Below are 13,742 nucleotides of genomic sequence, written 5' to 3' on the forward strand. Positions count from 1 at the left end.
TCAGTCATGTCCGACTCTTAGCAACCCCATGCACTGCAGCCTACCAGGCTCCTCCATCCATGGGATTTTCCAGGCAAGAGTACTGGAGTGGGGTGCCATTGCCTTCTCCACATTCTTGGGCAAAACACTGTATTAATTACTTCAGCTTTATTGTACATTTAGTGTGCATTTTGTTTGTTTGTATTTTGCCGTGGTTCAAGTCACTTGGGATCTCAGTTCTTAGTTCCCCCACCAGGGATTGAAGCTGCATGTGACCTTGTCAATGAAAGTGGCGCATCCTAACAGCTGGACAGCTGGGGAATTTCCTACATTGGTGTTTCATACTAGCTAAAGGTATAAAGGTAGAGGAGTCATTTTACCTTCCATTAAAAAAAAATCTTTGAAATGGATAATCATAATACCTATACATTGGGTTGACATGGAGATTTAAAAAACAAGTATGTAAAGCACAAGATACAGACTAGGTAGGCACTAAACACAGTAGTTATTTATGTTATGATGGGAAGGCAGTGGGATCCCACTCCAGTACTCTTGCCTGGAAAATCCCATGGACGGAGGAGCCTGGTGGGCTGCAGTCTGTGGGGTCGCTAAGAGTCGGACACGACTGAGCGACTTCCCTTTCACTTTTCACCTTCATGCATTGGAGAAGGAAATGGCAACCCACTCCAGTGTTCTTGCCTGGAGAATCCCAGGGATGGCGGAGCCTGGTGGGCTGCCGTCTATGGGGTCGCACAGAGTCGGACATGACTGAAGCGACTTAGCAGTAGCAGCAGCAGCAGCATCTTGAAGGTACAAATGAAACACAAAGAGAAATGATCAGTCTATTTGGAAACCTCAGTTTCATTTATAAAAAGAAAGGGATGAATTGGCATGTCCTTTCTAAGGCTCTTGCCACTCTAAAAACTCATCCTGGCGTTTATTTTCTAGAACGTGGGCAGCACAACAACATGTGATGGACAGTGGGATTAAAGTGAGAAAGGTGACAACGCAGAGTCTGAGCACGCAGTGGTAAAACGTTAAGGGCCATACAGATAAGATTAGGGGCCGGCTGGTCTCCTATAGGCTACGATGACCTTCACAGTGTTTTCTGGTGCATAAACGGCCAAGCATCGCCGTGACCGTCCTGCCTACAAACACTGGGCAGCCAGCCCACAGAAGGCTACTGTCAACCCTCCCGACCACTCAACTGGAACACAGAGCCTTGGAGAAGATTCCAGACAGGATCGCAGAAACTCCGGGGAGGATGGTGCCAGAGCCTGGAGCGCAATGGAAGGGAGGAGCGGCCTGCACCTCCTCCAGGGCTTCTACAGGGCTTCTGGGAAATATAGTTCTTAGCCGCGAAAGGAGCCTGGGGCTCCAGGAAGCGGGACTACAATTCCCTTCAGTCTTGGAAATTCTTTGTGCAGCACGCCTGCGCAGTCTGGCGGCCAATGCCGCTATAAAGGCTTGTTTTGCTCCGGGGGCTAATGCTCCGGAGCGTGGTCGAGTGGCCGGCGCGGCCTTCCTGGAGCTGGGGCACAGGTAGGTGTCGGTGACTGCCGCACTCCTTCTTTCTCCCTCGGATTGTCGCGGGGGCCATCCCCACCCAGTGTGTTTCGGCCCAGGGTAGGGGACTGCGATCGAGGATGCGAGCAGTCCGCGGGAAGTCGGAGAACTGAGAAAAGCGGCCTGGCCTTTCTCTAGTCTCCCGCCGCCTCATTTTCGGGGCGCGACCGGGAGGGTTGGAGGTGAGGTCCTCGGAAGGCAGGTAGGGTGGGATGAGTGATCGGGGTGCCGGCTACATTCCCGGCTAACGCCACCAGGTGGTGCTACGCACGCGGCCCTTGTGTGTGGGTCGCTATCGCCTTTCCAGGCCAGAATTGGCCGTGGGAACGCCCTAAGGCCAGGGCATCCTAGGGGATGCTGGCCTGAGAGAAGCCCCCCTCTTCAAGGTTGTAGAGAGGCGGTTTGGGGCACCCCGGCATAAGCCGCACAGAGGGGATTGAGCAGCCAGCGACCTCAGAATTCATCGTCTCGTTTTGGCTACGGGGTAGATGGAGGTTCGTGACAGAAGCACGCACAGGAAACCCTTGGCAGAGTCCGGAATGGAATCCAGATCTCTTGACAGTCATTAGTGCCCTTTCCCTTTCCACCGCACAGAGCTGCGTGGGTCTTTGTATTTATCACATAGGGGTCATTCGGTTTCTGCACAGACATGGGGGAGGCAGGAGGCAGATGGACACAGAAAAGACTGGCAAAGTTTCAGAAGGTTTTGAAGGAGAAGATGGATAGGTCATTCTGGGGTCTCCAGGGTGAGTCAGTGAAAGGCGCGGTAGGCTGGAGACAAGTAGATTTCAGGGAGGTGGTAAGTACATACCCTTGTAGCTTCAGGTCTTTTTGTGTGGCTGCAGGGCCTGGACCCACATTCCTGAGGTGTTGGAAACCTAAGGAATATTGCAATGAAGGCAATTTGGGAACACCAGTCTGGCTACTTCCAGTCCTTGCAATCCTGTGCAAACTCCTCCCCCCAGGCAGTTTTGACTGCATCACTGTGCAGGAGAAAGTCTACACTTAGCACTGAAGGAGTCTTGGTTAAAAAAAAGTCGCTGACCAAGAGACCTCTGTGCCAAGCAACCTATGTGTTCTCTCACTTTGACTATTCTGTTAAGTGTCATTGTATAGCTCTGATTCAGAAGTAAATGAACATCCTTTCCCTTTCTTCTCTCTTAAAAAAGAGTTTTAAACACCTTTAAGGGAGAACAGAAAGAAGAAAAGAGGGAAATACAAATAGTACCCTCCCCTCCTGGTGGCTCAGAGGTTAAAGCGTCTGCCTCCAATGCGGGAGACTCGGGTTCAATCCCTGGGTCGGGAAGATCCCCCGGAGAAGGAAATGGCAATCCACTCTAGTATTCTTGCCTGGAGAATCCCATGGATGGAGAAGCCTAGTTGGTTACAGTCCATGGGGTCGCAAAGAGTCCAACATGACTGAGCGACTTCACCTTCACCTTCACCCTCCCCTCCATCCCCAAACTCTGGCCTAGTGATCTTTCCCTAATTGTTTTCTTCAGATTTGGGCCTTGTTTGTTTCCCAGATCTTATTGGACTTTCTAGCTCTTGGCTGGCCTTCCTGATACACAGAAGATGGAATCCTCCTTATGTTCAAGGCCAGGAGATAGTAGCTTTGTCCCTGGACAAGACCTGCCCACTTTCATTGCTCTACCACTTGGCCCAGGAAATTAAAGTTAGAGGGAATGGAAAATTACTCCCCACACTCTTCCAACTTAGAATAACCTGGAACAAAGTGACCAAAAGAAGCTGAGGTTACATGAATTCTTAGGCAATTAAGGTGATCCCTGTGGTCTTTCTGACTTGGCATTTGGCATTCTGAGTGAGTTTCTATGGCCTCCTTCCTTTCAAACTTGCTCCCCGACTCTTGCCTTTTTTCAAAGCAGGACTGATTTTTTTTCTGCTTTCCAGATAGTTGGCGAGGTTGAGGAACCTTTCGCGGGGAAGGTTGGACTTCAGTGATCCCTGTAACAAGCAGGATTATTCTGATCTGCAGCTGTATCCTGACACTGGGGACACTGGCAGATGCCAGGTCTGTTTATAGTTTAGGCTTAATGAGGTCTCGGTGACGTGATTGCTGCGCTCTTGGTTGTAAGCCGGTGTTCTTTATGGTGCAGTTTGTCATTGGACAAGGTGACTTTTTTCTTTGAAAGATAAGTAGTTGAGCAATATCAACTCAGGGTACTGGAGCCAGACCTCTGAAAAGTAAGAAGTCAAGCTTTCTTTTGTGCTGGAAACAAGTCTCTATGGTGGAGATTTAGTCCTTTTTATTTAGAGGATTCGTAAGTGTTCTTGTTTTCTGATACCTTAAAAAATGAATTGCAGCTGTCAGAATTATGTCCGCAATGTTGTACTTTTCATTCTCAGTGATTTATAGGAATTTACGGAATTCAAAAGGCAACACAGCTACAATTCTTTAGTTTCTAGTGAGGCTTTTATAAAAAGTGTTTTCCCAGCTTGTATCTGGGAAGCTTTGACCATCTTAGGGTGGAAGAAATGTTTTAGAGAGGGTATGTATATGTTTTACTTTTTCTAAAGTAACCAGAATTGATACCGGGTATTGATTAATCAGGCTAACTGGGGTTTAGAACAGTGTTTCAGGTAGATACTAGATAAGACGTCGTAGAACAAGGTGGGGAACAGGGTTCAGAACAGGGTTTTTGCTATTGTTTTTTTATAACAGCTTTGTTGAGAAATTTGCATACTATGAAATTCTCCTGAGTATAGAGCTTGGTGTTTGGTTAGTATATTAACAGAACTGTGAAATCATCACCACTAGCTAATTTTAGAACACTGTCTGTAATCTACGGGGAATTTGTTTTTAAAATTCAGGTGTAAAATTTTTTTGGAACAAACTTAAATTATTTCTGGAAAGCCTTTTTTTAAAAGACTTATCTAAATGCTCTATGCATTGCAATTGAACTTAGTTGAGAAAAATAAAATGGTACTTGAAAGATGTTTGAGAATTTATTTTTATAGATATAATGACAGAAAACTTTAATGCTTTTGTCTCTTTCTACCTATTTTAAAGTACTTTTACTTATTAAGCACAATTTAGGAAATACCTGTCCTGGATGCGTTTTTAATTCCAGGAATCCTCAAGTGGAACCAAGAGTCTGTGAACCCTCCACTCAGAGAAGATGAAGGACATTGACATAGGAAAAGAATACATCATCCCCAGCCCTGGTTATAGAAATGTGCGGGAGAGAACCAGCAATTCAGGGCAGCACCGAGACCGTGAGGACTCCAAGTACAAGAGAACTCAACCGGTCAGTGTTGCCCTGCCCGATTCCCTCTCCTTATCTGCTTGCTGTGCTAGACCATACCGTCTTTCTTCACAAAATGCATAACTGAAAAAAAGTTTCTTTTTCTTTACTGACTTTAGGTCATTGTTAAGAATTTATGGTTGTTTGTGAAAGAGAAGAGGTTGGCTCTCAACCTGTCATCTGTTTTTCTCTTTTGAGTTCTCCTCTGAAAAGGTGTTGCTTGAAAGAAGACAGTTTATGCAGGGTTGGGGAGGGGAAGGGCTGGTCAGGGAGCAGTGAGAATAGGAACCATTATACTTCTTTCTTGTACTTATAATTGTTCCCTCCCTCTGCCTCTGTTGTCTGCTTTTAAAAGGTAACTGGAGATTCTCATTCAGATTTCAGAGCGTACTTGGAACAATTCTAGATTGATGGAGGATAATCAGTTGAAATTTTCAAGAAAACCTATGAGTGTAAAGGAGTCTTTAGTGAATAATTTCCTCCAAGGGAAATAATGAATATGCATTTTAATCTGGAAGAAACATCGTCGTCTGGGGAAAAACTCTTGAATTGCAGAAGTAATAAGAAAGAATGGGGGTTGCTGGGTAGGAAGTTGAGGTTTGTGTTCATGTATTTGTTCTGTGAAAATTGGAGCAAGATATGGCTCTACAGCTGACACTGGAGTTTCATTAGCCTGACCTTACTTGTCCCTCTTTGCTATGTAAAAGCTGTTGCCTTATTAATCAACATTTTCTCACTGATGGGTATTTTCTGTTTCGACTGTCTGTGGTACAATGCTTTCCTATTCAAGCTTAACTTTGGAGAAACATAGATTCACTGTAATCAGTGTCAAATCCTTAAGGTCCAGTTCTGTACCGTTTCTGTGTCCTTTTGTCCAGACTTTATGTTAACACATTTATTGAATATCTTTTGAATGCTTGACTGTTAGTATAGCAGTTATACTGGAAAAAGTCAGAGAGGATGAATAAAGGGATGCTGTCAAGCTGTTAAGTCATCTGTGCCTTAGTGGCTTAGGAATTAAAATAGTATCAATGGTAGAACCTAACTCATGAGATGCCTTGAGTATTAAATGAGCTAATACATATAAAATGCTTAGAATGGTGCCTGCCACATAGCCTGTGCTCAAAGAACGTTAGCTCTTAGAGCTAGTAGTCTAGGGCATAAGAGCTAGTAGTCTAGGGCATAAGAGGTGTGAGAAAGTTCTACATGTCATGCTAAGGAATCTTACTCTGGGCGTAGGGGAACTACTGGAAATTATTGAAAGGGTTTTTTTCTCTTAATTTTTTATTTGGAGATGACTGCAGATCCACATGCAGTTGTAAAAATAATACAGAGAGATCCCATACGCACTTTATCTGGCTTCTCCCAGTGGTAACCTCTTGCATCCTATAGTATAAAGTCACGACAGAACATTGATTGACAGGGATAACATGCACCCACTTTATTAAGACTTTGCCAGTTTCATGCGCACTTGTTTGTGTGTGTTCTATGCAGTTTTTTCCCGAGTAGATTCATATGACCACCATCACAGTCAAGGTACAAATCAGCGCCACCAAAAGGGTGTCTTGTGCTCCCCTTTTAGAGCCGCAGCCTCCTCCCTTGCCCTCTCCCCGTCTTTGGCAACCACTCATCTGTTTTCCATCTCTGTAATTTTGTCATTTTAAGAAAGCTGTACTAATGGGATTATATAGTATGTAACCTTTTGACATTGTATTTTCTCACTCAGCATTATTCCCTTGCGATCCATCTAATTTGTTGTGCATCAATTGTATTTTCCATGTTATAGATAGACTACAGTTTGTTTAACCATTCATCTGTTGAAGGAAATGTGGGTTATTTCTAGTTTGTAGCTATTATAAACAAAGCTGCTCTGAACATTTGTGTATAGGATTTTTTTGTGAATAAACCTTCCATTTCTCTGGGTAAATTCCAGGAATGTAATTGCTGGGTCATATGTTAAGTGCGTGTTTAGTTTTATCAGAAACTTCAATACTCTTTTTTTTCCAGAGTGACTGTTTAATTTTACATTCCCATCAGCAATGTGTGAGTCATCCAGTTTCTCTGCATTCTTGCCAGTATTTAATGTTATTAATTTAATTTTAGCCATTCTGATAGGTATGTCTGATATCTCATTGTAATTTTACTTTGTATGACCTAATAGCTAATGCAGTTGAGCTGAGATTTTTAAGACTTCATTTATCTTAGGAAGATTAATTTTGAGGCAGTATATGAAAAATGTGTATGAGAGAGAGAGAGACAAAATACAGGGAACAGTCTGGAGGCTTCTGTGCCAGCCCAGGTGAAAGAGACCAGGGGTCTGGATCCAAGTCTAATAGTGAAGATGGAGGAGAGGGGGGAGACTTAGGGGTATTTCTGGAAGGAGGGAGGGAGACATTGGGGTGCCTGTGGTAAGGCTATTGATGGGCATATGGGGAGAGAAAGAAGGAGAAGGAGGTGAGCATGAGTTTACTTTTGAACATGTGGAATTTGAGGTGCATCCAGATGAGGTGATCAGTAGACAGAGTACAGATAAGGAATGGAGCTGGGACAAGTTTTAGAGTCGTTAGCACATCCATGTAGATGAAGCCTTAGTGAGCAAGCTTGCCCATGCCTAGCTTGTAAAACAGGAAGAGATGGAACCTGGAAAGATAGAGCGTGGTCCTGTGAAATTTCTGAGGACAGAGTCCCTGTCCATTTGGTTAGAGCAGAACTGACATTAGGGTCTGCAGTGGCAGCAGGAAACTTTTCCTCTGTGGGTAGAGAAGGGTTGGAGGTGGAGTCACTGTTGTGCCTTTTGTCCTCTAAATTATTAAGTCAGGCACCAGAGAGAAAGTTTCCTTCATGTGACTCAGCCTCATCTTGAAGAAACAGGAGGCTAATACCAACCACTTTTGTGAGATCTCCGGAGTCCACATGAATTTAATTTTCATTATCCTTTGATGTTTCCTAAACTTTTAAATATGGGTACTGTTTTCCTGTTTTTATTACCATATCCTGTAGCCTCTGAACTTTTTTTGTTTTTAACTTAAACTATTTCTTTTAATCAACATTTTTCTTTTTGCTCAGTCTTGACCTAAGGAATAGAATTATAGGTTTATATAACATATTTTTTTATACATGTTAAAAGGCATATATAATGATCAAGTGTTTTTTAAAAATTCACCTATCACCTAGAATGTTCTTGCATATTATCTATCAAAACTCCAGATTTCATAGATACAAATACATCTTCAACTTGTCTCATGTGTTAGCAGTTTGCTAAGAGGAAAAAAGCAAAATGACAAATTTCTGGTTCAGCGATGGTATAAAAATGGACAATTTAAGTATCTGGGAAGTGGAATGGCTGTAAAAGCATACCATTTACCTTTTTTAAGAATGTAAGTAGATAATTGGGTAGAGATTACAGTTTCATGTCTTATGATCATAGCCATTGTTTCTGTATTAGTTGGTAGAGATGAAATCTGGGACAAGACCTCCCAGATGCCAGCTCTTCCTATTATTATCCATCAGAAATGAAAAACAGTACCTCCCAAAGTAACAAAAGATAAGGATACATTTGTGGCTCTTAATTGGAAAACAAGGTTTTATCCACCACCATTAGCCTTTGATAGGTTCAGTTTAACATGGACACATGAAACTGTCAAACAGAAGTCAGAAGTAAAGCGCCAACTATTAAATGCATTTTAAACAAGTTGGTGATTTTTTTTTTTTTTTTTTTTTTTTTGCTGTCAGCAAAGTTGCAGAGTATATAGCTTGCCCCTTTCCTAATATTGTGACCAAATCTTTTGGAATACTCTTTGGGAAAATTGCTCTAATCATTCACACCTTCAGATATTTGTATCATATCTGCTTGCTGCTGCTAAGCCAATTCAGTCATGTCTGACTCTGTGCGACCCCATAGATGGCAGCCCACCAGGCTCCCCCGTCCCTGGGATTCTCCAGGCAAGAACAATGGAGTGGGTTGCCATTTCCTTCTCCAATGCATGAAAGTGAAAAGTGAAAATGAAGTCGCTCAGTTGTGTCTGACCCTCAGTGACCCCATGGACTGCAGCCTTCCAGGCTCCTCCGTCCATGGGATTTTCCAGGCAAGAGTACTGGAGTGGGGTGCCGTTTCCTTCTCCAATCACATCTGCTTAGAGCTAGTTAAAATAATGCATTTTCACACCTTCCTTTTGTTCAAGACTATTGAGGTAAAGCTTGTGGCCACACACAACTTGATGATTTGCAGACATCCTTTAATCCTAAAGTGCTAATGGGGTGCCTTCTGGTGCTGTTAGTTCTTTTAGCCTAAGTACTAATCTTGGCTGGTGTTAGGCTGGCATTATTTCAACTAACATGAAAATTTATGTCCAGACCACTCCTTAACACTGTTCCCGTGTCTGAGGCGTGACTCTCTGAGCATAGATCCTTTTCTTATAATTGCATTCAGATATGTACATGTTGATCACACAACTCTACCAACTCTGGTTGGTTTAAGATGTGATATATATTCTTTTTTTTTTTAATTCAGCAAACATTTGAGCACTCTCCAAGATGTACACACAGCCCTGAATGAAGTGTTCTGGTGCACATGATGATAAATTGAGGCTGGCCCTGCCTGCCCTCCCTAGAAGCTTCGACTCATAGTCATGTATATAGATTACTAAAATTTAGATGCTGTGGAAATTAACAAGAAGAAAAGAATTATTCAGTCTCTGAGATCAGGGAAGACTTCAGGAGGAGGTAGAATTTGGTTGGAGACTTGAAGAACAGGTAGAATTTGGAGAAATGAAGAACATGCCTGGTGGAAGAAAGAGCTGTGGGTAGAACCAACAAGCTGTGGGTAGGCCAACCAAAGAACTGTTGGCTTTGAGCATCAAGTGTGAAGTCATAGATATAGAGGGCTTGATCATGAGTTTCAGATGATGTGTGTATGTGGTTTTTTTTTTTTTTTTTTTTTTGCTAAATCTGCAGTTTATTTTGGTAGGGTTTTTTTTTTTTTTTTCCTCATTTTAAAAAAGGCCAGTGGGGTTTTTTGTTTTTCAAACTTTTAATTTTATATTGGAGCATAGCTGATTAATAATGTTATGATAGTTTCAGGTAGACAGCAAGGAGATGATGTGTGTTCTTGAATAACAGGCCAAGGAGTTGGTATTTTAGTTGCTTTAAATTAAAATTGAAGCAAAAATAAGACAAAGCTCTGTGATGCTTTTATAAGCTTTTTTTTGGTGGTGCTGGTTTTCTCACTGTGCTCAGGCTAAAGCCAAGGGTGACTGTTTTTTCCCTAGCATGTCTAATCTAACTAAGAAAGGAGGAAACATGCAAAATAAGGAGTAGTCAACTAAAGTTCGTGGGCCTTTACTACTTTACTCTTTTTGTCCTTTCTGTCAAGTGTACCACTGGTGGAATTTGCTTTCTACCCATGTTAGAATATTCTGCCTCTAGGCAAAGTAACAAAGCAAGTATTCACAGAGTCCAGTGACCTTCACCAAGCGTCTCCTTTAGTTCTGTGTCCGGCTGACACTTTAGCCTTGGTTGGAGTATTTGTGATTAGTGAGTGGAAGAACTATTTGGGTGAGCTCAAGTTATATGCTAGAGACAAGGATGTGAATAGTAATCTCTTACCAAGAAATAGGATTCTAGGATATGTTATTATGAAAGAATTATGGTCTCTTGCAGAAAATGTGCAGATTATGGAAGATTACAGGAAAAAATAAAATCACCCTTAGCACCTCTACCTAGGGACAACTATTGTTGTCATAAAATAGTTTTGTTTAGTACTTTAACAAAATTTGACTCTGAAAGCTCTTCTTTATGGATGAAAGGTATGTGAATTTTTCTATGCCCTTGTGTTTTCAGCATCAAAAATATTACCTGTGAGTCTCCTTGCTGTTAGGAAGGAGAGCGGGGTGAAGGAGATTAGTATTGCAGTCTCTGCATTATTTTTCTCTTGATTGGTACTCAGTGACTCAGCATATTTTCTGGACAGTCAGTAATAGGATGAGTAAGAACACCTGCCTCCCTACCCCCTTTTCCCTGAAGGCATCTATAAAGCTTTATAGAGCTTAGTACGGTATGATACGGTCTCTGGTCAGGTGCCAGATGTTGGTCTCCAATAGCAGCCTGAAGCTCTCTGCTGGGGATGACAACAGCGCTGCCATTGGTGCAGAGCCCAGGTGGCTTTCCTGCATGGTGACTGAGTCTAGAGCCCGCAGGTCTCCTGAGGTTGGCCTGCTGCCTTGATCATGAGCTCTTTTACGCCATCTGCAGCACGGCTGCTGCTTCTTAGCTAGGAAATGCTGCTTAAGGGGAATAAATATAGCTTGTTGGCACGAGTTAAAGGAGCTTTCTGTCAAAAGGGAAGAAAAGTATTGGAACTAGCAGCGTATTTTTCAAGCAATTTTAAATACTCAAGCCTTTATTTTGTTAAAATCTATAACTTGGAAGTGACAAATGGTTAATGAAAAATTTTTCATTGAAACCTGGATTTTGCTTTGAGGTAGCCTTGTACTGAAGGCTACACAACTGAAGCAACTTAGCAGCAGCAGCAGCAGCAGCAGCAGCAGCAGCAGCCTTGTACTGGGGCTTCCCAGGTGATGTATTGGTAAAGAAACTCACCTGCCAATGCAGGAGATGCAAGAGACATGGGTTCAATCCCTGGTTTGGGAAGATCCCCTGGAGAAAGAAATGGCAACCTGCTCCAGTGTTATTGCCTGGAAAATTCCATGGACAGAAGAGCCTAGCAGGCTACAGTCCATGGGGTCACAAAGACTAAGCATGCATACGCAGCCTTGTGCTAATGCTTTCTAAAATGTCTCACCATTCTGTCCCTCGCTTTCTCTTAATCAAAAATAAAAAAGGCCAATGCCAGGAACAGGGAACAGGGCCTCTGTAAGTCTTTGCAATAGTTGAACCTCTCAGTATCAAAGTTACAGACTAATATGAAGTTGATTTAGTGCACAGAAGTCCACTAATTAGTAGAATTAATCTTATTAAGTCGATCCCTTCCCCCCTTACCCCCCTTTTTGTGAGCTAACCTATTTAGATAATTAGATGCCATATTTTTAAAATTATTTAAGATTATTTTCTGAATTAGCTGTTCAAAGAATCAACTCTTATTAGATATCAAATGACAGTTTCTGTTGACTAAAGCAGGTATGATGTTAGGCAGTTACTTAGTTTCCTTAAATGTATTCTCACAGTGGAAAAATAGGCCAACTGCTCAAATACTCACCTTTACTTTGCATCTCACTATTGTCAGCGCTTCCAGCCTGCTCTCCAGTACAGGTCACATAATGGACCCACTCATGTCTTATTTGAGGCATTTAACACAGGCACACACAGTACTGGGCACTGAAGGGAGTTTCATTTACAAATTATATTTTGGCTTTTTTTTTTTTAAGCTAAAGCCTGAAAGTCTTCAAGGGATTTTGTCAAATGTAAAATACCAACATTTTGTTACCTGCATTGGTGGTTCTCAGTTTAGGCTGCATATTAAAATCACTTGAAGAATGTTAAAAAAAGATACTAACACTCCAGACAAATTAAACTAGTCTCTGGGGTCATGCTCCGGCAATCAGTGCTTTTTAAAGCTGCCCTGGTGATCCTAATGTGTTACCAGCGCCGAGAACCTCTTCCCTAGATCTCACAGGATCGTCTCTTCCATCCCCTCAACCAGTCGGGCTCCGAGTGTTTCCCTTTTCTTCTGAGATTTATTTTCAGTTTATCCTTTGAAACCTTATCATTGTAATAACAAAGTTAATTTCATCCCCCAATGTAATAGGAACTTGGGGAAAGTTTCTTGTAATTTAGCTTATGAAACAACTGAAAGCCCTCCAGTTTTTCTCCTGATTCTGGGGTAATGCTAGATTATGAGGTGCGGAAAAATACCTGTTTTACCATGGTGGTAACAAGGCATATCCACTGGTTTTACATATTTATACTTGTGGATTGTATTAATAGCAGATCCTGGACATTAGGGTAACACAGCCTAGTTACAAATGAGTGAGCTGGGGTACAAATTAATCCATAGCCACTGAGCAATAAGACTGAGGTTAGCAGGTTCCCCAACTCTGACTAGTGAGCCATTTCTAATATATTATGCTTCCTTCCTGTGAAGGTTGCATTCTGAAATTTTGCTGTCCCTCTAGACTGAAGTGGCCACTCTCTGGAATTTCTTAAGGGAAATGCTTGAGATGATCGGGATCTTGTTAATTATGCATTGGAATAAGAAATTGCTGAGATCTGGGGGAATTGTCCTTTGCGGTGTTAATTTATTGAGAGGGAGGATGGGAAAGCCTGAAGTCAGATGTTCTTGGAAGGGCATCAGCTTTTTTCATTTCTTTTTAAATTTAAAATAAAATGTAACTTTCTCTTTAATTTTTAACATTTTGAGTCTCTTTGAAAACTGTTACCTTTGTAACAGCTTCCCTTAAATGTTTGTCTTTCTAAATGTTTAGGCTATCCATTTTGTATTTTTGTTAATATCTTGTGAATTGAGAAGAAAAATATGCTCTAGGCTTTTGAGGCAAGTCCATTCTGATTGTGCCCCTAGGGTGGCTTTCTTTGTGGGGCAGGTCAGACTGGAGTATTGTAACCTTTAATCCCCTTGGAAGCTGAGAGGTGCACCTGGTTGGTTCCTCAGGCCCTGGGCTTGGTTCAGAAGGCTACACTGCTGTTTGCTGTCAGGAAGGAACTGTTCAGCCCGAGGAATGACCATCGGCCCTTGGTATCTTGTCCCAGGGGCCTCCAGGCAGGGGGAAGCCCGAGGTTGCCCTTTCAGCAGACATTCCACTCTGGCAGCCTGTTAAAATGAAATGGACAAACCAGATAAGCAGAAGCCCTGTGGTGTGACAGTGAGCCTGTTATCACAGCCCTAGGGATGGTCTTGGAGCACAGAGGAGGGAGGGTCCCTGTGCAAGTATCTCTGTTTGCTTATGGATCGAAAGTTCC

At 42.4% G+C, this 13,742-nt stretch overlaps 2 protein-coding genes across 6 annotated transcripts in view; one reads left to right on the forward strand and one right to left on the reverse strand.

Annotated features, from left to right (window-relative positions):
* Positions 1-1,699, reverse strand: part of LOC128052717 (5-hydroxytryptamine receptor 3C-like) — a 28,830-nt gene extending 27,131 nt beyond the window's left edge. Inside the window, 1 exon segment of the mRNA XM_052645281.1 lies at positions 1,410-1,699. Within this exon segment, the coding sequence (XP_052501241.1) occupies positions 1,410-1,699 (290 nt within the window).
* The window catches only part of ABCC5 (ATP binding cassette subfamily C member 5), a 79,930-nt gene continuing 67,616 nt past the window's right edge, over positions 1,429-13,742 (forward strand). For 2 of the 5 annotated variants that reach the window (XM_052642517.1, XM_052642797.1), the window contains exons 1-3: positions 1,429-1,521; positions 3,457-3,577; positions 4,638-4,814. In XM_052642517.1, the coding sequence (XP_052498477.1) occupies positions 4,686-4,814 (129 nt within the window). In that variant the 5' untranslated portion in view covers positions 1,429-1,521; positions 3,457-3,577; positions 4,638-4,685. The other 3 variants (XM_052642595.1, XM_052642731.1, XM_052642667.1) reach the window with 3 other exon arrangements.

The sequence above is a fragment of the Budorcas taxicolor genome, chromosome 1 (genome assembly GCF_023091745.1).
Source record: "Budorcas taxicolor isolate Tak-1 chromosome 1, Takin1.1, whole genome shotgun sequence".
Taxonomy (NCBI): Eukaryota; Metazoa; Chordata; class Mammalia; order Artiodactyla; family Bovidae; genus Budorcas; species Budorcas taxicolor.